The sequence below is a fragment of the Nicotiana tabacum genome, chromosome 13 (assembly GCF_000715075.1).
Source record: "Nicotiana tabacum cultivar K326 chromosome 13, ASM71507v2, whole genome shotgun sequence".
NCBI classification, from domain to species: Eukaryota; Viridiplantae; Streptophyta; class Magnoliopsida; order Solanales; family Solanaceae; genus Nicotiana; species Nicotiana tabacum.
The window spans coordinates 57,341,251-57,366,056 of NC_134092.1; the positions used below are offsets into that span (position 1 = coordinate 57,341,251).

General features: G+C 36.8%; 2 protein-coding genes across 2 annotated transcripts in view; both read left to right on the forward strand.

The window, feature by feature from the left end:
* The first annotated feature begins 3,294 nt into the window (after positions 1-3,294).
* LOC142167840 (fatty acid amide hydrolase-like) overlaps positions 3,295-24,806 on the forward strand; it is a 32,814-nt gene continuing 11,302 nt past the window's right edge. The window contains exons 1-2 of the mRNA XM_075227992.1: positions 3,295-3,701; positions 21,719-21,828. Coding sequence (XP_075084093.1) covers positions 3,602-3,701; positions 21,719-21,828 — 210 coding nt within the window. The 5' untranslated portion in view covers positions 3,295-3,601. The remainder of the gene's footprint in view (positions 3,702-21,718; positions 21,829-24,806) is intronic.
* On the forward strand, positions 6,012-9,801 carry LOC107800734 (uncharacterized). The gene is made up of 5 exons (XM_075227991.1): positions 6,012-7,699; positions 7,768-7,896; positions 7,971-8,590; positions 8,702-8,872; positions 8,939-9,801. The coding sequence occupies exons 1-3, from the start codon at positions 7,669-7,671 to the stop codon at positions 8,432-8,434; spliced, it is 624 nt and encodes a 207-aa protein (XP_075084092.1). The 5' UTR covers positions 6,012-7,668; the 3' UTR covers positions 8,435-8,590; positions 8,702-8,872; positions 8,939-9,801.

Below are 24,806 nucleotides of genomic sequence, written 5' to 3' on the forward strand. Positions count from 1 at the left end.
TTTTTCTTGGTATTGGACATTATGGAGTATTATTATGGGTGTGGCCCCTATTGAGGACAAGATGCGGGAAGCACGGCTTAGATGGTTTGGACATATGAGGAGGAGAAGCACAGACATTCCAGTAAGGAGGTGTGAGATGTTGACATTGGAGGGCCTTAGGAGAGGTAGAGGTAGGCCGAAGATGAGTTGGAGTGAGGTGATTAGGCATGATATGGCGCAGCTACAGCTGACCGAGGACATGACCCGTGATAGGAAGGTGTGGAGGTCGAAGATTAGTATAGTAGGTTAGATAGTCTAGATTATTCATACCGGTAGTGTTAGTACGTACTCTCGCATTTGGTTGGTAGTAGGGTTATTTGAATTTTTTTTTACACTATCTTGTTGTGTATGCTGTTTTTATATTATTTTTCGGTGTTGTCCCGTCTTGTTTCTTGTTATTATTGTGGTACCTATTCTTGCCTGAGCCGAGGGTCTATTGGAAATAGCCTCTCTTCCTCCACAAAGGTAGAGGTAAGGTCTGCATACACACTATCCTCCCCAAACCCCACTATGTGGGATTATACTGGGTATGTTATTGTTGTTGTTGTTGTTGTTGTTGTTGTTGTTGTTGTTGTTGTTGTTGTTGTTGTTGTTGTTGTTGTTGTTGTTGTTGTTGTTTATTGGACATTATGGAGTGGTAATGTATTGCTAATACGGAGGATTCTTATGAAATTGATTTTATTAAACCTTCCTACATATTTTTAATAAGAATTTAATAGACAAAATTTTATTAATTTAAAAAATTTAAATATTAAATTAGCATAGAAGGTATTGTATAAAAATTAGCATAGAAGGTATTGTAGTCCAAAAAATAGGTTATTGCAGTTATGTCCTTTCCCCATGAGTTTTTTCGTTTAATATTTTAGGGCTATTTTAGTATATTAATATTGTATTTATACTTTTATAATAATATAGGCTCTACTTTTTCTAAATAAATTTAGACAATATAATACATTCTTAAGTTAAATTAGTAATAGGACATTATGATACGTTTTTAAATTAAATTAGTAATAGAAAACTTTTAATAACTATATCCTAAAAGTAATAGGATTACATTACTAAAGATATTTACTTATTCAATTTTATACGAATTAGACAGCCCGAAAGTAATTATACTAATAGAATTCCTAAGGGTAATCATGTAGGATTCCTAACGTGTAGTATTATGTCCTAAAACTAATAGGATTATAAGGTTAATATCTAGAATTCCGGTTATATCCTTTTATTATGAGTTATTATGTTTAATATTATAAGATTATTTTTGTAAATCGACATTATATTCATGCTTTTATAATAACTAGTATCTATGAACGTGCGTTGCACGTTAATAATTGCACGTAGATATTTAGCCAATAATCAACATTTCGCCTTGAAAATTTGTATTTTAATAATAATAATAATAATAATAATAATACAATTGCATGTAGATATGTGTCAAATAGTATGAAATGCATCTCGAAAGTAATAAACCTTCAATTGCATAGATATTCTTAAGTTTTACTCAAATATATATATATGAGATTCAATGACCAATTTCATAGCATAAAGAAAGAAAATATACATATAAACCAAACCAATTCGTTAATAAATTTTTGACACAATTAAAGTTATGTGATTAAATTTGTAAAGACACTTGCAAAATGCAACAATATTAACATTTTTGATGCAACGGTATACTTTAGTTCAGGTATCCAGAAACAGTACCTATTTGAGTTGGACATATACTATCCATATCTGAAATATCAAGAATTCAGCGAATGTCTTCAGCAATTTGGCTCTTCATTTTTCATCCTTTCTTGGTATTACTGTTATCTCTAGCGTGAAAATTTCTACTTTAAAGGTGAATCAAATTGGGTTTATATGTAGACTGTGATATTACTCTTTCCATAAGGATCTAAAATATAATTTTGAACTTTGAAAGTGGTTCAAAAGCACTTACCTAGAATTTAGAAATTTCATAGAACACTATCCTATAAAGTAAAAATAAAATATCGTGAATAAAATAATAGGATAATTAAATTTGCTTCTGCAATACAAATCTATGTGAGTTTTAGCGCAAAATCATTAAGGAGGTTAGATTTTTTTAAACCATAATCACTTATATAAAATAAAGAAGACAAGTACAAATAAAGTTTATGGATAATTCAAATAAATAAACAGAAAAGAAAACAAAATACGTAATGACCTCCCTTTCTAGAATTTCTTAATCAGAAAAGTGACAATATCTTCTTCTCTGTTTAGTTTTTTAACAAACACATAAAGAAAAAAAAACATACAAAATAATATCATATTATATATTTTGAAATTTAAAAAGATAGTATTGAAAAAAATCAAGAAAAGTTCACACGGTACAAATCTCATGTAAGCTTTGATCATTCTCTCCCGAAAACTTTTCAGTTAAGAGAATATCGTCACTTTTTTTTAAAACAAACCAAAAGAAAAAAAAAAAAAAGCACTCTTCGTTAAGAGAATACTGTTATCTTTTTTTTTTTTTTTTTTAATTCTACAAAAATAATATGTAGATGAATATCACATTATATTAATTTCTTGCTATTTGTTTTGAGAGAAATTGATTTGAAAAATAATAATGGTTAGATAACGGGATAAAATTACGTAGACTATCCGTATTTGTGATGAAAAGAGATGAGCGACATAAAAATCTAATTAGATAGTTTAAATCTTTTATGTTGTTCCGTGTACATCATTATGTGAATTGTGTAATGTACGTTTCCTATTCAAATTCGTACTTGGTCTAACTGCAAAGTAACTCTAATTCAACTACTAAGGATATAAATTCTTTTTGGAATTAACTTGAGTTTATGTAACCAAAATAAATTTGACTTTATATTACGAATCCTTGTTATTCTAGAAAGTAAATATGATATTTTTTATTAAATTACCAAAAATCCAATAGAAATATAGTAAAATAAGACTAAAAAGGTATAAAAGTCGATCAATATTTCAGGGATATTTTAGTCGTTCGATATTTAGCGTGAAACATTCGTGTTTTTATAATAATATAGATATAGATAGATAGATAGATAGATAGATAGATAGATAGATAGATAGATTATGTAAAAAAACTTTTGGATATATATATATATATATATATATATATATATATATATATATATATATAAAAATATCGTTTATTATCATAGTGATATATTTATTCCTTTAAATTTTTACATTACTTATGAAAAATCATGCTGTTTCAACAACCTGATCATTTATATAAGAAAAACATGGAGACATGATAGATTTGCATGGGATAAAAGAGCAACTTCACTTCTTCTTTGTCCGTCTCTCTTTGTCATCTCCGCTTCCAACTACCTATATAGTACACCACGTCTTCTTCTTCTTGTTCTTTTCATCCTCCAACTACCACCCACCCCCCTCTCATATATCTTTAATTACATCTCTTCAAATTCTTCTTCTTCAAATTCTTCTTCCAACCCCACCCACCCTCGATTTCTACTAAGCCCCTACTCCCTGGAACGGTAGAACCCACTTTCCCATATATATATACATACATATACGCTTTGGGCAAGAAGAAGAGATCATGAGGCTTCTCAAGGCTAAAGGAGAGACTTACAAGGCTGTTGATGATGTTGATCTTGGTCCCAATAGTAATGAATTTTATCTCCGAGCCAACGTCAAAGGTTAGCATCCCCATCACCCATGTGATTCACTTCATTTTTTTCTTTTTTTCTCACAAACATCCTTACTCCGTGTATTCTTATTTATATGGCATTATTTTTCTTATTAGTTAGTTTTCGTAACAATAACACGCTTTTATTTTCAAAATAATTAACTTTAAACTCTCTATTTTATCCTAATAAAAAAGTCTTATAGCCACACAAATCATGTTATGACATGTTTAAGATTGTAAGTATCAAAAATCTTATAATCATACAAAATATTAATTATAATATATTTAAAATCACAACTTTCAAAAGTTATATATATATATATATATATATATATATATATATATATATATATATATATATATATATATATATTCTTAACGGGTTAGGCTTTGCAGATGTACCCTAATTAATGAATACATAATTCTAAAAATATTGTCTAAATATTATGAGATAAATTATTAAAGTTATATAAAATTATAAAATAAAAATTAAAAAAAATTCCTAAAATGAGAAATTTTGTTCTCATTTAGCTAGCTCAAAAATGAAAAATCATATCTCACGGAAGTTTCAGGTCCCTTATTATGATTTATGATGACTTATATCGGAATATTTTATGAAAAATATTATGATTTCTATAACCTAATACTGAAAATAACACACAAAAATACTTTTATCACGATTCTTTAATGATTTATCAAATAAAACATATTATAAATTAAATATTTTAGTTTTTTAGAAATTTAGATAAAAAGGTTGACTTTATACCTCCTACAAAATTGATAGTGACAATGTAAAGTTTTAAAGAACGGCTAATGTTGAATTATATTTTATAACAAATAAATTAATATAAAAAAGAATATAGCGAGACATTGTCATTTTTAATTAAATGCAAGGCAGAAAAAATAACAAATGACAGCCCATTTATATTACATTTTATTTTCTGTTATTTTATTCTTATTGCTTCAAATTTATATTTTGCCGATTTGACTCTTAATTTTATACTATAAGCAATTTTGTTTATTTTTTAATTTCTTTCACTGCTAATGCTCTTCGTATGAAAATAAATGTACCTTAAGAGTTTTGTCAACTTGACAAATAATTTTATTTATATGCTTATCTTGAAAAATAATCGAATCATATTCTTTTGTTAGTTAGTTAATTTAAAAACTTGATTATTTGATCTCAACATTAAACAAAATTTCTTAGTTTTTGTTCATTCAATTTTTTAATATTATGTCATCCTATTTTTAATTATTTAATTATAATTATATATTTGTCCAATAAGAAATTTTTTCCAATTAGTAAAAAAATCATATGTCAATTTTGGATCTTTGTATCTTCAAAATTGTTGTGTTTTTGACCCGTGTAAATTTTGATAACTCTTAATCTCTAACATTTTAAATAACAAAAGATCTTATAGTTCATACTTTAATACCAATGGGCTCTAAAGAAAGAAATTTATATAAGGTATTTTGTTTAATTAATTTTAAAATCTTAAATATTAGGACTTCCTAATTAGTTTTATTACTAAGTAAAAAATAGATTTTTACTTAGTTTTAAAATCTTGTCAGTAAAAATAATTAATAACTAAATTTTAGTTGATTTTAAAGTCCTAAAAATTAGAAAAGTTACTTAAATTATAATTTTATCTAATGTGAAATCTATTTTAAAGGGTAAAAATGGCGAACTATATTTCACTAAAAGCGTATTTGATGGTTGTTACCTATTGTTTTGTATCGTATTGTTACCTTAAATACAATATTTATTTTGATTTTTACATGAATTTTATTGTATCATATCGTTAAATTCATCGTTATGTAACGACGAAAAGTGTCACTTTATGAAATGACGCATTTGGTGTGGTGACATCGTTTCTTTGCTTTTTTCCTCGCATCTTTCCCTTCTTTGTTATTAAATAATCATATTTTATTCTTTATCCTACTTTTTATATAATAATTCTACTCTGTATCTTTTTTTTTTTAGTAATATTACAAATTTATTCTTCATATTGTTAGTGTGTGACATCATGAAACGACGGCAAACGATACAATTTATCCAAACATTGTATTCATCAAACAATACAATACAATACGATATAATATGAAACGACATGTAATAACAATCCAAACAAGCCGTTAGTCACTACTCATTATGTCATCTCAATTATATTCTCTTTTTTAATTAAAGACATGAATAAATATTTTCAATAAAAAGGTTTATCTTTTTATAGACACACATGACTAGGCACATAATTACAAAAAATAAAAATAAAATTGAATTTTGTGGTGTTAAGCTAAAGTTAAGAACATATAATACATATCATGTCATTCCTCTAAGGGATGAGGCTCATTATGAGTAAACTAAGAATGTTATAATTAAAAGTGTTTACCCGAAGAATAGGATAATGTTGAATTTATGTATGGCTCTAAGGGCAAGTAGATTCCTTTGATCTGAAAATAACAATACACGTATTTATGGTGCAAAAATAGAAGATGATGAACAAAGATATTTAGTGAGCTTTAGAAAGATAAACACAATGAATTCTTAATCCCAGCCAAAAAGTATCTTCTATTACAAACTATCTTTTCTTTTATAGCCAAGGATCACTACTTTATCTATAGCAACATGATGGAATAAATATTACTAGTGGAGGACCCATGATGGTGTGTCTCCTCCTTAATTCCCGCAGAGATTCTCTCCTTTGATGCGGTTGTAACAGCTTTTTGTCTGTGAACTCGATACCGATTCGAGCTCGGTATCGGATCGGAACCTCGGCCTTGGTTTCGAGCTAGGTGATCACTTTTGGGCATCGATGTTCGGGACCTGTATCGGTCGATGTTACCTCGGTTGATTCGGACGCCCGAGCTCGACGCCCCCATCTCGGAATTCGTTCGGGGTCTCCATGAAGATACCCCTTGATTGAAATGCCATCCTCGATCGATCTTCATGACCGAGGATCGATTTTAACTGCATACAGATAGCCCCCTCGTTTCTTGGAAAGGAGATGACGAGAAACGATGTGATTTCCCTAAGGTTCGACCGAATCGATAATGACGTTTCCATCGGCTTTGACTATGACGTACGTGATAGCTGTCCCATCGATTTGATTTTATCGAGGCATTTAATGTGTGTCAGTCGGTGGTCGGCCACCGCTAGAAACGAATCGCCATGCCTTATAAATAGTTTTCACATATAATATTTTCCACTTTTGTGCTTCCTCTTTTCCCAAATTCCCTTTGATTAGTTTCTCTTATTTCGTTGCTTTAGTGCCGCTTATACCGGAGTTACGGTGCTGTCCCCTCTTTCACCTTTCTTTACGATTTTTTCTTCTCATATTAATGGTGAAAACTTCAAAAATCGTACCTCACAAGGAGAAAGCTTCTTCCTCGCGGCTGTGTGACGATAAGTCGCCGCCCGAGCCGTCCGTTCAAGATTATATTCTAGGCCTGTGTATTTTAAAAACTGATTTTAAGGTGGAGAACCCTTCGTCAGTTCCGGGTTGGTGTGAGCATGTATTGATGTATACATGCTCTATAGCGGAGGTTCACCTCGAGGCCGTCAGAAAAGACTACGGCTGGGGTTCTGCGGTTGTGTTACAAATCCCCTCCCCCGATGAGAGCGTCACTACCTATGTGGAGGGATTTTTAAGTGTTACACCTATCCCTTTACGTTGGGAGCTGTCGATCCCGTGATTTTTGATTTTTGCAGGAGATATCAGGTCACCCTCGGCCAAATTCATCCTTCCTTATGGCGTATAGTCATCTTATTACGTTTCTTCTCTATCAAAGCCGGAGGGTTGGATTTTTCTCTGAGCCACCTTATACGACTGTATCGGCCTCAGATTTATCGTGGACTTATTAGGCTATATCGTCGGGCATCGAAGGCTTTGATGTCGAGCATCGATGAAGATAAGGATCGAGGCTGAATAGGTCGACATATTCGAGTGAGGACTCGTGATCTTATCCCGGAGGAAAAGATGTCGTTTCCTGAAAAATGGAACTTCGACCGTAAGTGATCCATGTTTGCTTTTCGTGTCTTTTTTCGTATTTGTTAATATTATTTTTTTGATGTCCAGCTGCACCTTGGATGCCACAAGCTGTGCCTGATCTCGAGGATTGGGTTCGAAAGTTAGCATCGACTTCATCCTATGCCGAACGCGCTTGGCATGATTTGGCTAAAGGTAGATGGGAGGCCAAGAATCATGGTGAGGTTTGGTTCCTGTTTCCCTCGAGGTATATTTTGCGTTCATTTCATTATCGGTTTTTCCCTTGTATATAGGTGTAAATAGGGATGCTGTTTTGCGGCCTTTGAGCGGTGATGAAGGAAACAAGCCCCCGGTCCTGGAACAGGGGAAAGAAAAGAAACGAAGGGCTTCCTCTCGGCCGGAAGACCCTAAGCCCAAAACTCGAAAGGTGAGGAGAAAAATCATTGCGCTTTCGATCAACTCGGTCCATCGACTGAGGGAGAAAGAAGAAGAAGAAGAAGAAGAAGAAGAAGAAGAAGAAGAAGAAGAAGAAGAAGAAGACGAAGAAGAAGAAGAAGAAGAAGAAGAAGATAGCTCCTCGGCTTTGATAGTCCGACCTACGGAAGCAGTCGAGGTTGCTAGAGTTGCTGAGCCGATGGCGTCCGTGCCTATCGGGGTTGGTTCCGAAGACCTAAGTCTCGATCGGAGTACTCCGAGTGATTTGCTCGGGGCAATGGCAATGGGTCATTCACCTTCCCTTCCGTCTTTTTCTGAGTAGGCGTTGAAGGAGGCTCGAGAACTGAAGACTCCCGACATTAGTGCTGGCTCAGGTGCAGCGGATCCTTTTAAGGATTGTTTTACTGGTGTTAATGACAGTTCTGATATCGGTGATGCTTCTCTTTTGTTAGAGGAAGCTCAGCATTTTATTACTCGGGTAATGATTCTTCCATACTTGGCTTCTTTGTTCTTTTCCATACTTGGCGGTTCCGATATCGGTGATCCCTTTTTGCTTTATTGGTGTTGATGACAGTTTATAACTATGCAGGCCATCGGTAGGTTTCGAGTTGATCTTAGCCAGTGTGAGGCCGAACTCCGGAAGGTCCTAGGTGAAAGAGATGACCTTCTGCTTCTTTGTAGCAAAAAGGAGGAGGCTATAAAGGATCTTCAAGCAGATTTGGCTAAGGTTCGTGAAGAAAGGGTCGAGCTCGATCAGCAGGTGAGCCTCGTTCTGTTAAAGTATGGATTCAACTCGACTATGGAAGTTAACCCTCCGTTGTCTCAGTTGCAGCAAAAGATCGAGAAGATCGGGCTACTTCGGGAGGAGGTCGATCAAATCCGGACCGAATGCAACCAGTGGAAGGAGACTATTGACCGCCTGGCAGCGGAGAAAGAAACCATCTTAACAAAGTTATTATCAGCCGACGTTTAGCTTCGAAACGTCAAGCAAAAGGTGTCAGTTCAGGCTAAGAAAATTGATGAGCTTGAGATACGACTTGCTGAGGCTAAGGCAGAGGTTGAGTCATCGAAACTTTTGGCGGATAAGTCTATTGCTGTATATCGAGCTAATGCTGAGGCCGCTCAGGTAGAGGCCCGGGAAGTGGCGAAGATTGCCGAACTTGTTAAGTATAGATCTCGGAGGGAGACCCTCGAGGAGATTCATGCTCGAGGTTTCGATCTTACCGAAGAGGTAAGAAAGGCAAAAGAGCTTAAAGCGAAAGCTGAAGCCTTAGCTTCTGATGATGATAATGGTAGCAAAAGCGGGTCCGAGGGTGGGGAAGACCCCGACCCAGAAGCTTAGAGTCTAATTCTCATTATCTGTAAATTAATTGCATAGGCAATTTTGTATATATATACCAAGGTCGATTTTGATCGATCAGATTTGGAGTGACGTTTTGCTTGTTGAGTTGATGATAATGTGGTGGTTAACGTAAACTCTGAGTAAACGTAGCTTTTTCAATGTTTCAAATTCGATTGGGTCCTTGTTCGAACTCGGTAGCCCGTAGGCTTTAATATTTGAGTGTTTATTTTGAACTCGACGCAGAAGTGGCCTGTGGACTTAATATTCGAGTGATTATTTCGAACTCGAGATAATGTGGAAGCCCGTAGGCTTAATATTCGAGTGATTATTTTGAACTCGATGTTGAAATAACCCGTAGGCTTAACGGTCGACTGAGTATTTCGAACTTGATATAGAAGTAGCTCGTAGGCTTAATATTTGAGTGTTTATTTCGAACTCGAGATAATGTGGTAGCCCGTAGGCTTAATATTTGAGTGATCATTTCGAACTCGAGATAATGTGGTAGCCCGTAGGCTTAATATTTGAGTGATCGTTTCGAACTTGATGTTGAAGTAGCCCGTAGGCTTGTTTATTTCGAACTCGAGATAATGTGGTAGCCCGTAGGCTTAATATTCGAGTGATCGTTAATTCTGGTTGCATAATAAATCTCAAGTCATTGTACATATGTTTTGGGGCAATCTAATATGAGCATGGTTCATTTTGACCATTTTGGCTCTCACAATTTTTCCTCTATTGTTGTGAGAAGACTTTGTTGCATCTGAACTCGATGTATTTGAGGCCCTGGTGCCCCCCCGGTATTCGAGGCCGTTCGGGCTAAGGGTTGAAAGCCTCGGATACTGTTTTGAAAGCACAGCACAATCGATGGTTGCCTCATTAAAAACCTTGCCGCAAAAAACCCTTTTGGGAAAAATCAGTCTAAGGAAAAAAGAGTGCAACACGTGCTTTTGAGTAAAAGAATACTTCTGTTCTTCGTTCGAACTTCTGTACGGGACAGTTGAATAAATATGGGAAAGGTCGGACCTTAGCAGTAGTACCGTTTTAGATGTGATACATTCCAACTGCTTGATAGCTATTTGCCGTTTATGATGCCGAGCCTGTACGATCCTTTCCCAAAGTTCTCGAGCACCTGGTACGGTCTTTCCCAATTTGGTCCTAATTTTCCTTCGTTTGGATTCCGAGTGTTGATGGTGACTTTTCTAACACCAAGTCCCCTGGCTTGAAGTGGCGAAGTTTAGTTCTTCGATTGTAATACCTTTTGATTCGTTGCTTTTGTGCGGCCAACCGAACGAGGGAAGCTTCTCGTCCTTCGTCCGATAGTTCAAGGCTGGTGTTCATAGCCTCGTTATTTGCTTCTTCCGTCATGAATCGAAATCTGGGACTAGGCTCTTTGACTTCGACTGGTATCAATGCTTCGGAGTCATATACTAAGGAGAATGGGGTCGCCCCTGTACTGGATTTCGATGTTGTTCGGTATGCCCAAAGGACTTCGGGCAGGATTTCTCTCCTTTTTCCCTTAGCGTCGTTCAATCTCTTCTTCAGGTTTTGAAGAATAGTTTTGTTTGTTGATTCGACTTGTCCATTTCCGCGGATGGTATGGGGTTGCTAGTATCCTTCTTATTTTGTGGTCTTCGAAGAACTTTGTGATTTTGCTGCCAATGAATTGCTTCCCATTATCACATACTATTTCGGATGGTATCCCGAATCGGCATACGATATGATCCCACAAAAAATTGATAACCTCTTTTTCTCTTACTTTCTCGAACGCCTGCGCTTCAACCCATTTAGAAAAATAGTCAGTCTTAAACAAAATAAATCTGGCTTTACCTGGGGTCGATGGTAGGGGGCCGACGATGTCCATTCCCCATTTCATGAATGGCCATGGCGATAGGACCGAGTGAAGCTGTTCTCCGGGCTGATGGATCATTGGAGCAAACCTTTGACATTTATCGCATTTACGAACAAATTCTTTTGCGTCTTTGCCCATATCGATCCAATAATACCCTGCTCTGATCACTTTTTGAACTAACATGTCGGCACCGGAGTGATTGCCACAAGTGCCCTCGTGTACTTCCCGGAGGATGTAATTGGTATCCCCCGACCTATGCACACCGCCATCGGTCCGTCGAATGTTCTTTGATATAACGTTCCGTCCGCAGCCAAAGTAAATCGAGCAGCTTTAGTTCGAAGGGTCCTGGACTCTTTGTGGTCTGAAGGGAGCTTTCCATTTTTTAAGTATTCAATATACTTGTTTCTCCAATCCCAGGTTAAGCTAGTAGAATTTATTTCGGCGTGCCCTTCTTCGATTACAGACCTTGAAAGTTGAACGACAGTTTCTGAGTTCAAACTATTCACCTCGACCGATGATCCCAAATTAGCAAGCGCATCGGCCTCGTTATTCTGTTCTCGTGGAACATGTCGTAGACTCCACTGTTTGAAATGGTTCAAAGTGATAAGCAGTTTGTCCAAATACCTTTGCATTCTGCCTTCTCGGACTTCGAAGGTTTTGTTTACTTGACTAACCACTAGTAAAGAGTCGCAGTTGGCCTCAACGACCTCTGCTCCCAAATTTCTATCTAGCTCGAGACCTGCAATGATGGCTTCATACTCGGCCTTGTTGTTAGTTAACCTGATAGTTTTAATAGCTTGCCTAATAATGTTACCCGAGGGAGATTTTAAAACTATGCCTAGCCCGGACCCCTTTACGTTCGAAGCTCCGTCCGTAAAGAGGATCCATGCCTTCGTCGATAAATTTGATTTTAACAGTAGTTCTTTTTCGACTTCGGGTACGAGGGTCGGCGTGAAATTGACTACCAAGTCTGCTAAAATTTGAGACTTGATGGTCGTTCGAGGTCGATATTGGATATCATACCCGCTGAGTTCGATGGCCCATTTGGCCAATCGACCCGATAGTTCAGGCCTATGTAAAATATTGCGAAGTGGGCAGTTGGTTAATACGCTTATGGGGTAGCATTGGAAGTACGGTCGTAACTTCCTAGAGGCGCTAACCAGTGCAAGCGCCAGTTTTTCCAAGTGCGGATATCTAGTTTTCGCTTCCCCTAAGGTCCGACTTACGTAGTAAACAGGAAATTGCGTACCTTCCTCTTCTCGAACCAGGACACTGCTTATGGCGACTTCTGATACTGCCAAGTACAGGTAAAGTTTTTCGTCGGTTTTTGGAGTGTGCAGCAGTGGTGGGTTCGATAGATATCGTTTTAGTTCTTGCAACGCTAGTTAGCATTCCGGTGTCCAAGCGAAGTCGTTCTTCTTTTTGAGTAGAGAGAAAAATTTGTGGCTTCGATCTGATGATCTCGAAATGAATCGGCCTAAGGCTGCTATTCTTCCTGTTAACCTTTGTACAGCTTTCACGCTGTTCACGATGGTGATGTCTTCAATGGCCTTGATTTTGTCTGGGTTAATCTCAATTCCCCGATTTGACACCATGAAGCCGAGGAACTTACCCGAGCCGACTCCGAAAGCATATTTTTCGGGGTTGAGCCTCATGTTGTATTTCCTCAGGATATCGAATGTTTCCTGCAAATGGGACAAATGGTCCTCTGCGCGCAGGGACTTGACTAGCATGTCATCAATATAGACTTCCATTGATTTACCTATTTGTTCTTCGAACATTCTATTTACTATGCGTTGATAAGTAGCTCCTGCATTTTTTAGCCCGAAGGGCATTACGTTATAACAATATGTTCCATATCTGATCACAAACGAAGTCTTTTCCTGGTCTTCCGGGTTCATCTGGATTTGATTATACCCGGAATAGGCATCGAGAAAGGTAAGGATCTCATGGCCGGCCGTGGTATCGATCAAGTGATCGATGTTGGGCAGTGGATAAGAATCTTTGGGGCATGCTTTGTTCAAGTCTTTGTAGTCTATACACATTCTAAGTTTGTTTCCCTTTTTAGGCACTACGACCACATTGGATAACCATTCGGGGTATTTTACCTCTCTAATGGATCCTATTTTGAGCAGTTTGGTTACCTCATCTTTTATGAATGCGTGCTTCACCTCCGATTGGGGTCTTCTTTTTTGCTTCACCGGTCTGAAGCTAGGGGACACACTTAGTCGATGTGTCGTTATGTCCGGCGAGATTCCTGTTATATCTAAGTGGGACCAAGCAAAGCAATCGATGTTATCGATAAGAAATTGAATGATTTTCTTCCTGAGATCGGGTCTCAAACCCCTTCCCGGGTATACCTTTCGTTCGGGCCAGTGATCGATCAAAATGATTTGCTCCAATTCCTCAATAGTTGATTTGGTGGCATCGGAGTCATCGGGGGTCATGAAGGATCAAGGGATCCACTGATCATTATCTTCTTCGATGCTCTGCTTATCTGGCTGGGTCGGGGCCGATGTCTTTGATTTCTATTTGGCGTTCCGGTCTTCGACTGTCCCTCCTTTTTAACCCGATCCATTCACTGGCGAAGACGAGGATGTTGGTTTTGCTTCCTCGACGGAGAACATTTCCTTTGCGGCTGGTTGTTCTCCGTATACTATTTTGACACCTGTCGGTGTTGGGAATTTGAGGACCTGGTGTAGGGTCGAAGGTACAGCTCTCATGTTGTGGATCCATGGCCTTCCGAAAAGGGAGTTATATCTCATATCGCCTTCGATCACGTGAAACTTTGTTTCCTAAATTGTTCCGGTGACGTTTATCGGTAGGGTTATCTCGCCTTTGGTGGTTTCGCATGCCATATTGAATCTGTTTAAAACCAAAGTTGCGGATACGACCCGGTTTTGTAAGCTGAGCTGTTTTACGACCTTCGATCTAATGATATTGGCCGAGCTACCTGGATCAATTAACACACGCTTAATTTTAATTTTATTCATGAGTACGGATATTACCAGTGCATCGTTATGGGATTGGATGATTCCCTCTGTATCTTCATCATTGAACGATAAAGTCCCTGTAGGAGCGTAATCTTGAATTCGAGATCGTTTTTCCCTCACAATCGACGTTTTAGCGCGTTTGGGCAAAGGTCCGTGAGGGGTATCGACGCCGCCGATGATCATGTGAATGATGTGCTGTGGTTCTTCTTCTTCGTTTTGCTTGCCGAAGTCCTTGTTTTTAAAATGGTTCTTCGCCCTATCACTCAAAAATTCCCTAAGGTGCCCTTTGTTAAACAGGCGGGCTACTTCCTCTCTTAATTGTCTGCATTCTTCCGTTTTGTGACCATGGGTGCCATGATACTCACATATCTAATTGGGATTCCTTTAGGCCGGATCGATCTGCATGGGTCGAGGCCATCTGATATCTTTGATGCGTCTGATAGCCGATACGATGGCGGATGCATCGATGTTGAAGTTATATTCCGATAATTGAGGAACTTCTATAGGATTGGCATATTTATCAAAGCCTCTCTTGCTCATAAGTCCCCGAGAATTTTGCCCCCGATCATACCTGCGGTTATTCCTAACTATCTCATGTGCCGAACCGTGGTTCACCCGATCTGTGACGTACGGCTGGTGTCGGTCTCTGTTTGACCTTTGTTCTCTGTTGGTTTCCTTCAGAATTTTAGTGGTTGCGCGGTTCGGACGCATGGGTTCATACGGAAATCCCAATTGATCATCTTCGACCCTGATTTTCGATTGATACCGATTGTGTATATCCGCCCAAGTTATTGCAGGGTATTCGATCAAGCTTTGTTTCAGCCGACGTGATGCTGTCGAACTCAGTCCGTTCAACCCTTGGGTGAAAGCTTGTACGGCCCAGTCGTCCGTGACTGGTGGCAAATCCATGCGTTCTATTTGAAATCGGGATACGAATTCCCTCAGTATTTTGTCACCCCTTTGTTTTACTTTGAATAGATCCGATTTCCTCGTTGCGACCTTTATGGCACCAGCATGTGCTTTTACGAACAAATCTGCTAACATGGCAAAAGAATCGATAGAATTCGGTGGCAAGTTGTGATACCAGATTATTTCTCCTTTTGCGAGGGTCTCTCCAAACTTTTTCAATAATACGGACTCGATCTCATCGTCTTCCAAATCATTGCCTTTGATGGCACATGTATAGGAGGTGAGATGTTCGTTAGGATCGGTCGTACCGTTATATTTGGGAATTATGGGCATATGAAACTTTTTTGGGATCGGTTTCGGGGCCGCGCTCGATGGAAAAGGCTTTTGTATGAATTTTTTCGAATCCAGCCCTTTCATCATGGGCGGAGCCCCCGGGATCTGATCGATCCTAGCATCATGTGTTTCGAATTTTTTGTCGTTGGCTTCGACTCGTTTTGTGAGTTCCTCGAGTAGTTTAGTAATTTCAGGAGCGGTTCCTGATTTTCGCTCGTTCGATTTCACTGTGTCGGGCTCCGTTCTGGGGGTTACTTCTCGAAGAAGTGGATTGGAGTTAGGATTACTTTGCATATGAGTTTGGCTCTGCAACTGAGCTATCGCTACTTGTTGGGCTTGTAGCATTTCGAAAATCATACACAAGCTGACCTCGATTTCCCCCGCGCTGTGGGTGTCTCGGGCTATAGGTCGAGCGCCACCCTGAACGATTCTTTCCTGCTCGGAACGTTGATTTGCTTCTAGAGCTATTCGTGAATTGATATCTACTGGTACTTCGGCTCGAATTTCGGGTTCCTCAATTCGAGCCTCGTTGCCGTTGTTGGGTAGCCTTTCGGCCACGGGCACCGAGTTGTTGGTTTCATCCTGAAGGCCGGCTTTGAGGTCGATTGGCGGAGCCATTGCTGGTATGAAGTTGTAAGCTGGAGTGTACTGTATATTTGTATCAAATAATCACTTGTTATCCTTAGCCCCACGGTGGGCGCCAAACTGTTTACCCGAAGAATCGGATAACGTTGAATTTATGTATGGTTCTAAGGGCAAGTAGATTCCTTTGATCTGAAAATAATAATACACGTATTTATGGTGCAAAAATAGAAGATGATGAACAAAGATATTTAGTGAGCTTTAGAAGGATAAACACAATGAATTCTTAATCCCAGCCAAAAAGTGTCTTCTATTACAAACTATCTTTTCTTTTATAGACAAGGATCACTACTTTATCTATAGCAATATGATGGAATAAATATTACTAGTGGAAGGACCCATGATGGTGTGTCTCCTCCTTAATTCCTGCAGAGATTCTCTCCTTTGGTGCGGTTGTAACGGCTTTTTGTCTGTGAACTCGATACCGACTTGAGCTCGGTATTAGATCGGAACCTCGGCCTTGATCGATGTTCGGGACCTATATCGGTCGATGTTACCTCGATCGATTCGAACGCCCGAGCTCGACACCCCCATCTCAGAATTCGTTCGGGGTCTCCATGAAGATACCCCTTGATTGAAATGCCATCCTCGATCGATCTTTATGATCGAGGATCGGTTTTAACCGTATACAAAAAGCTTATTTGATACAGAAAATTTTAAAAACCAAAAAAAATAAATCAGGGCCCACAAAATTGAAAAGGAGGGAATATATTAAAAACTTTTGAATGGTACGACAAGTTCCATTTTCTAAAGATTTGTCCATGTAGCTGGTTTTATTTGGAACTGAGGCTTTCTGCAAGTTGATCATGGGGGGGGGGGAGGGGAGGCGTTACGGGTAAAGATATATCGTACTTACGCGCTCATACGTTTTGTCACTAAGGTATCGTTTGATAAGTAGGACAAGTTAAGATAAGGTATGGAATTAGATTTATATTGTGATTGGTTGACGATATAAATTTATACCGTCAACCAAAAATAGTATAAATTTAATCCTAGATTAACATAATATAAATTTAATCCCAAATTTAATTTTGGATATCCCACCTTATTTCAGCCCCATCAAACTTGGGATAACTTTATTCTACCTTTCATGTGGGATAAATTAGTCCAGAGATTAAAGATTTAGTGTCACGATCCAAAATCCATTATAGGCCGTGATGGCGCCCAACGTCGCCGTTAGGCAAGCCAACACTTAATTATTCATTTTATTATTTTTAAAATCATGAATCTTACTTAGATAGAGAGGTCAGTGCATTAAAATAAATCATTGTTACATACATTTTCGTTAAAATAATAAGTGAAAGTGTATCAATATAAACAATCCATAAAAAATTCTAGAACACCTCCAAAACCTGGCGTCACAAGTGCATGAATATCTACTAGAAGGTACAATAACAATACAATATCTGTCTGGAATACAAGTTAGATAGAAAAATATAAATAACTCTGATGGAGACTCTGTATGCTGCGGATCGTAATATGGGATGCAGCTCACCGTAAAGTCCCCGGAATAGCTGCGCCTTCGCGCCAAAAAGACCGCCAGAAATATATACCTGCACAATAAGTGCAGAAGTGTAACACGAGTACGTAAATAAATGCGTACCCAGTATGTATCTAGCATAACCCCGGAGAAGTAGTGACGAGGGGTCGACATTGACACTTACTAGTGGTCCAATAAATCAAGTACAATAGAAAGTAAACAAGTATGAGGCATGGTAAATAAACAGTGTAAACAAATATAGGTACGTGGTACGATCCTCATCTGAACAGTAAACACAAGCTCTCAATTATAGGTTACCTCCCCAACCAGAGTATATATATAAAATAGTCCCCACCAGATAGGTCATCACAATTTAAATCAGGAAAACTCATGGATACACTGGCTTCTTGTCAAATATTACGCACGATTCTGCCGAGGCGAACGGCCCGATCCAATAAGAGTATTTTATAGAAATGCCAAGGCGAACGGCCCGATCCCATAAGAATATGATACTACTGAGGCGAACGGCCCGATCCCATAAGAATGTGGTACATAATCCTGCCGAGGCGAACGGCCTGATCCCATAAGAGTAAGAAGCTTTAACGAGTTCTTGACCCCACTCAAGAATATACGTGTGAGTTATGAAATTTAAAGAAGCTTTTCGATGAAAACGCACAACAAGATAGAAATTTGTAAGGGAAGCACAATTATTCCGCGGCTAATCAAGTAGCTCGTCAAATCTCTTACAATAGCAAGTCCATCATTCTACGCAAGCCTAGTCTTAGGCCGTAACGCGAAATCAAGTAACTAAATAGGCAAGAATAACTCAACTAGTACAAATAAAGCATGGCGTGAATCCTAGTCTACCCAGACATAATCAGGAATTCGAGCATGCGCACGGACACTAGTCACCTCATACGTGCGCAGCTCCCACAACATGTAGCATATAACAAGAATAACACCTACGGGATAAATTCTCCCTCACAGGGTTAGACAGGAGACTTACCTCGCTCCGAAGTTCCATAATCGGCTCCAACGCCTCTCTAACACCTCAAACCAAATGCTCATCGATCCAAAACTAGTCAAACAGTCATGAAAACTAATAAAAATATGCTCCAACATCATAATTAATTAAATTATAACAATTCCCAACTCCGCTGGAAAAGTCAACAAGGTCAACCCTCAGCTCCACGTGCCCGGATTCCAAAAATATTTGAGATAAATATTACCCACAATACCACAAGCTCAAATATATAATTTATTCCTAATTCCATTTCCAAAATCGTGGTCAAAATCCAAAATAATCAATTTTAGGTTTTTCTCTTAAAATCCCAGAATTTCCATAATTTTCATGTTAAATCCTTATGAAATTCATGAAATTAACTTGCAATAAGTGGGAATCACTTACCTCGTGATGGATGATAAAAATGGCACTCCAAAATCGACCCAAATCCGAGCTTCAAGCTCAAAATCGTGAATGAAATACTCAAACCTCGAATAAATAGAGTCTGCCCAGCACTTCTCGCATCAGCGAACCAAAATGTCGCACCTGCGGCGTCGCTTTTGCGACCGCACTTCCACTTCTACGGAAAATCACCCAAGCACGATGCCTCGCACGTGCGGAAACATTCTCCGCTTCTGCGACATCGCAGGTGCGATCCTGCTCTGCTCCTGCGCCTTCCCCCGTTTCTGCGCTTTCGTAGATGCGACTAAAACTCCGCATCCGTGATCCCCTGCTCCGAGCTCCCTGTTGCGCTTCCGCGCTTCGACAGCCGCTTCAGTAGCTCCGCACCTGCGCCCAAAATTTCGCTGGTGCGGTCTCACCAGGACTTGGCCAAAACCAGCATTTCCTCAAATCCAGATTTCGATCCGCTTTCAACCCGAATCACCCCCGAGGCCCCCGAGGACCCTGAGACCCCATCCAAACATACCAACATATTCCAAAACATGATACAGACTTAGTAGAAGCCTCGAATCACGTCAAACAACATCAAAATTATGAATCGACGACCGAAACCTTTCTTTAAACTTTTAAACTTCGCCGAACGCGTCCGAATTACACTTAAACATTCCGGAACAACGCTAAATTTTGCGTGCAAGTTACAAATCACAATACGAATCTATTCTAAGCTCGGAATCCCAAACGAACATTGATAACACCAAAATTCACTTCAAATTAAACTTAAGAAATTCTTAAACTTTCAAAATGCCAACTTTCCATAATAAGCGCCGAAATACTTCCGGACCACCCGATACTCAACTCGAACATACGCCCAGGTCCAAAATCATCGTACAAACCTATTATAACCTTTAAATCCCAATTTCGAGGTCGTTTGCCCAAAAGTCAAACCCTTGGTTAACTCTTCCAACTTAAAGCTTCCGAATTGAGAATATTCCTTCCGAAACAACTTCGAACTTGCTGAAATTCAATTCCGACCACACATACAAGTCATAATGCATAAAGTAAAGCTACTCAAGGTCCCAAACTGCCAGGCGACGCGCTAGAGCTCAAAACGACTGGTCGAGTCATTACACTTAGGACTATAATCCCGGAATAATTATATAGTTCATATGTTTTAGTTAGCCTCAGTGGGCAATATGAGGAGTAGAGGTAGGCCTAAGAAGTCTCGGGGAGAGGTTATTAGATGAGACATGGCGCAGCTGGAGCTGACTGAGGACATGGCCCAACATAGGAGGGTGTGGAGGTCGAAGATTTGGGTGGAAGGCTAGTAGGTAGTCGAGTGTTTCTCTTTATCTTACTCAGTTCGCTAGCATTAGTGTTAGTATGATATCCTTTTATTCATATATTGTTATTACTACCTAGAGTTTAACTACTCACTTGGATTCGGTCTTATTTTATCTTGTTGTTATTCTTATTTGTTTCCATTACCTTTTTTTCTCTCGTTCTCCAGACGAGGGTCTATCGAAAACAATCACTACTAAAAAAATGGAAAAAACTGACTGCTAGACCCGACCGATGTTGGTCAGTAATTGACAAAAATCGATCGAAAACCGACCGATTCATGGCGGTCGGTAATCGTAAGGTCGGTAGAGCTAACCAGCCGACTTTGGTTGGTATTTTTCGACCGATTTCGGCCGGTCAATTAAATTCCAAAAAAAAAAAAATACCGAAAAAACCGATCGAAGTCGGTCGGTATTTTAAGTATGTAATTAAAAAAATGCACTATCTGGAAATTGAATTGGGGTCTATACTGTGGCAGGATACTATTCTACCACTAGACCATTGGTGCATTTTGTTTTAAGACTGTCTTTTATTTTATTTATACTCTTTAATTGTATTTTCGCGAGAAAATAACCGACCGATGTCGGTCGATTTTATTAAAAAATAAAATTACCGATTGGATTCGGTCGGTTTTTAAAATGACTTGCCGAATTAACCGACCGATTTTGGTCGATTTTTTAAATATTAATTTTAATTTTTTAAAATGAAAAACAGACAAAAGTTGGTCGGTTTCTTGAAAAATAAATTTTGCGGGACGGAAAAATAAATTCCCGTATTTTTGCGCCAAAGAAAACCGATCAAAGTTGGTCGGTTTCGTAAAAAAAAATTAAAAATAAAATATTTTGAAAAATCGACCGACTTCGGTCGGTTTTTCGGCCAGTTTTTTTATTGACCAAAATCGATCGGTTTTTGTCGAATTTCTAGTAGTGAGTCTCTCTGCCTTTTCAGGGTAGAGGTAAGGCTGCGAATATCTTACCCTCCCCAGATTTCACTTGTAGAAAATTACTAGACTTCTTGTTGTTGTTGTTGTTATACGTTTTATTTACTTATTTGTCAATAGTTCTGTGCTCTCTTTTGTGTCTGTTTTTCGTTTTTGTCTAAAGATTTGTGACAAAGATATGACTAGATGTACTAAAAGTTTATTGAATTTGCTTCACATAGGATATATTATGTGTTAAACTTTAGTACAATAAATAGTTTTCCTCCCCTTTTCTGTTTTCATTAAGATCTTTTCCCTTTTCTTTTTCTTTTTTTTACTTATAATTCAGATTCTTAATTTAATTTAATTTTATGTACTCACATTTAATTTCAATACCAGCCCCTCGGATGGCCGGCTTTCTTGTTAAAGTGTTTGTATGGTTCTTGGAAATACCGATCTTTGGATCCATTATGCTCTACTTTTTGAAGAGCAATAACCTAATTCACAAGGTATGTTCATTTTACCCGATTCTTCGCCTTTAATTGGGGTGGCACTGTTCGACTTGTATATTAAAATTAAATGATCAAAAGAAAAACTTGAATGAAAATTGAAAGAATCTAAAAGTATAATGAAAAAATTATATCGAGTAAGATTATTTTAATTTTAAGGTGTCAGACAGTTAGCACTTTAAATGATCACAAAGTTTTCCCAAGCCCAGTTGTATCAGGGGCGGACGCAAATGGGTCAAAGCGGTGTCATTCATACCCGTTCGCTGAAAAAAAATATGCAATATTATGTAAAAACGAAGTAATATATAGTAATGACATCGCTTTATAGCAAAGCGTATTTCTTTATCGACCGGTCAAGCTCATATTTGGGTTTGTAAAGGTTGTAGGTTCAAGGCGGGACTTAGACATTTTACTTTTTAACATCTTTGAGCGAGCATTTTTATTAAAAATTTGAGGCTAAGAAAAATTAAACCTATACCTCCCTTTGCAATAATAATCCACTAAACCATTGGGCCAAAACTTTCAACTTGTAGGTAAATGATATTAAATAATACTTATTAATTTTTTTATTTATATACGACACCGCTTACAAAAAGTTCTATATACGTATCACTTCCTTCACCTTCCACACACACACACACATATATATATATATATATATATATATATATAGTTATATTAACCAACTTTGATTTAAAAATCAAACTGCCTTTCAACTTTGAACAATAGACATGCTCCCTTGTATGTCAATTGACTTTCAAAATGCCTATTTCACCAATAGATTCAACCTTTGTCTTTTTCTTTTTACTTCTGTAAAATCACGATACTTTTTTTATTTTTCTTTTTATCTATGTAACAGACTCACCTATAAAAAAAATATTGTTCTTGAGACAAAAAATATTATTTTGAAATAAAGAAATAGTAATTATGTATATAAGTTATTAACGTTCTATATTAAAATAACTTAGCAGAATTTAAAAAATTATATATTAATAGCAATCAAAACCCTTATATCTATTTAGACAGTGCAAAATAAAAGAGAGTGGAATTTTATAAATATATTCCAATGCAGATAGTGCAAAAAACAATTAAGAAAAATGAAGGTAGATTTTATAACATGTTCCTAAAAAAATATCTATTTTATATTTGAGATAACTTTTAAATTAAAATATAGAAAATATTCCACTACTAACAGCCATAAACTCGTTTATCTATATAAACAATAGAGAATAAAAAGGAAGTGGATCTTTAATATAAACACACTCACACACGCACGTAAATGCGTACATACGTGCATTCATACATACATACATATACTTTCAAGGTTTTGCACTTCTCAAGCACAAAGATGAGGAAAAAATAAAAGTACCCCGCTAAAGTTTTTCAACAAACTAGCGAAATTCAAACTCACGTTAGAAGAATGTAAGATGAAAAGAAACTTCACCCACACGTTTTTCAATCCCGCAAGATTGCAAGAAGCGTTGAATAAAGGAAGAACAATGAAATAAAAAGTAAATAACGTTTTTGAAGCAAGAACTTAGAAAAACTAATCACCAATATTTATTTTCAGCATATTGAACCCTTTATATTGGCCTTACAATGAATAAAATTGATAAGGTTAAAGAAAACTAATCCTAATTAAACTAGAATAAGAATAAGGCTAAGAAAATTTATCCTAACTAAAATAGAAAAAAGAATTCTAGTAGGAATAGACTACCAACTAACAATCCTAGTTTGACTAGAACTATAAATATAATCCTACTAAAACAAAAATTAAGAAATCCTAATCTCTAAGGAAAAGAAATCCCCATCTTAAAAGAAAAGAAATCCTAATCTTGAATGATTCTCGGACTTCTTCAATTTCTTATGCTTCTTGGGCCTCAATTGGACTAAGGCTAAGTAGTGTAAGTATTTTAAATTCGTGTCTCAATTCTCCAAATCCATTGGCACATTTATGAGCCCAATAAGCATCCATTGTTGTAGAAAGTATGGCCTTCACTTGTGCTTCTCTAGCATCAAGATTTGAGCTTGTATGTTCATCATACATACATACATACATACATACATATAATATCAATTAGTTGATTAAATATTAAATTAAAATATAAAGTAAAGGCTTTGGTGTACAGAGAAGATCTCACCGTTTAAGAAGTAACCATAGATACACACTTACTTACTTACACTCACTTTCTTACTTAATGCACATAATATAAAATAACAGTCATAAAAAGTAGCATTAGATTTTTATTATAAATTCATAAAAAAGATTATTGTACTTAGAATATTAATGAACATGAACAAAAGTATATAATAAAATATAAAATTGTTTAAACTATAGATAAGTAACTAGATTAAAAAATAAAATATGTATATAATATAAAAAGTTATTACATAAATGGAGGATTGAGAATGACAAGAGCAAAACATTGTATAGGATAAGAAGAGGGGGGAGAATGTATATTGTTCAAAGTTGAGGGGGAGTTTGATTTAAAAGTAAAGTTGGTGGTGTAAATGATTTTTTATATCTAACTGATACATCTAGAGTGTAGGACTAACTGATACAATATATAGGTGGGGTGGGAGTAGGGGGAATCAAAATACATATCATCATGCTCACTTTCATAAGCTAGAAATTACTATATATATATATATATATATATATATATATATATATATATATATATATATATATATATATATATATATATATATATATATATATATATATATATATATATATATATATATATATATATATATATATATATATATATATATATATATATATATATATATATATATATATATAATTACTCCATGTCAATTGTTAGGTAATGCTTATTAATATCTATAATAGAAAATTTGATGGCATTTTAGCATTTACTACGAATTTTTTGCTTTTTTTCCCCTTCTCTTAATAAGTTGGTAGTAATTAATGAAAAACTTGGCAACTTTTAGTTAAACGAAATAAATTACTT

Bases quoted from the DNA above. Each gene is read 5' to 3' on its own strand.
- LOC107800734 (XM_075227991.1), top strand. From the start codon at position 7,669: ATGTCGTTTCCTGAAAAATGGAACTTCGACC. The intron at 7,700-7,767 runs GTAAGTGATCCA...TTTGATGTCCAG, and splicing joins TGAAAAATGGAACTTCGACC to CTGCACCTTGGATGCCACAA. The intron at 7,897-7,970 runs GTGAGGTTTGGT...CCTTGTATATAG, and splicing joins ATGGGAGGCCAAGAATCATG to GTGTAAATAGGGATGCTGTT.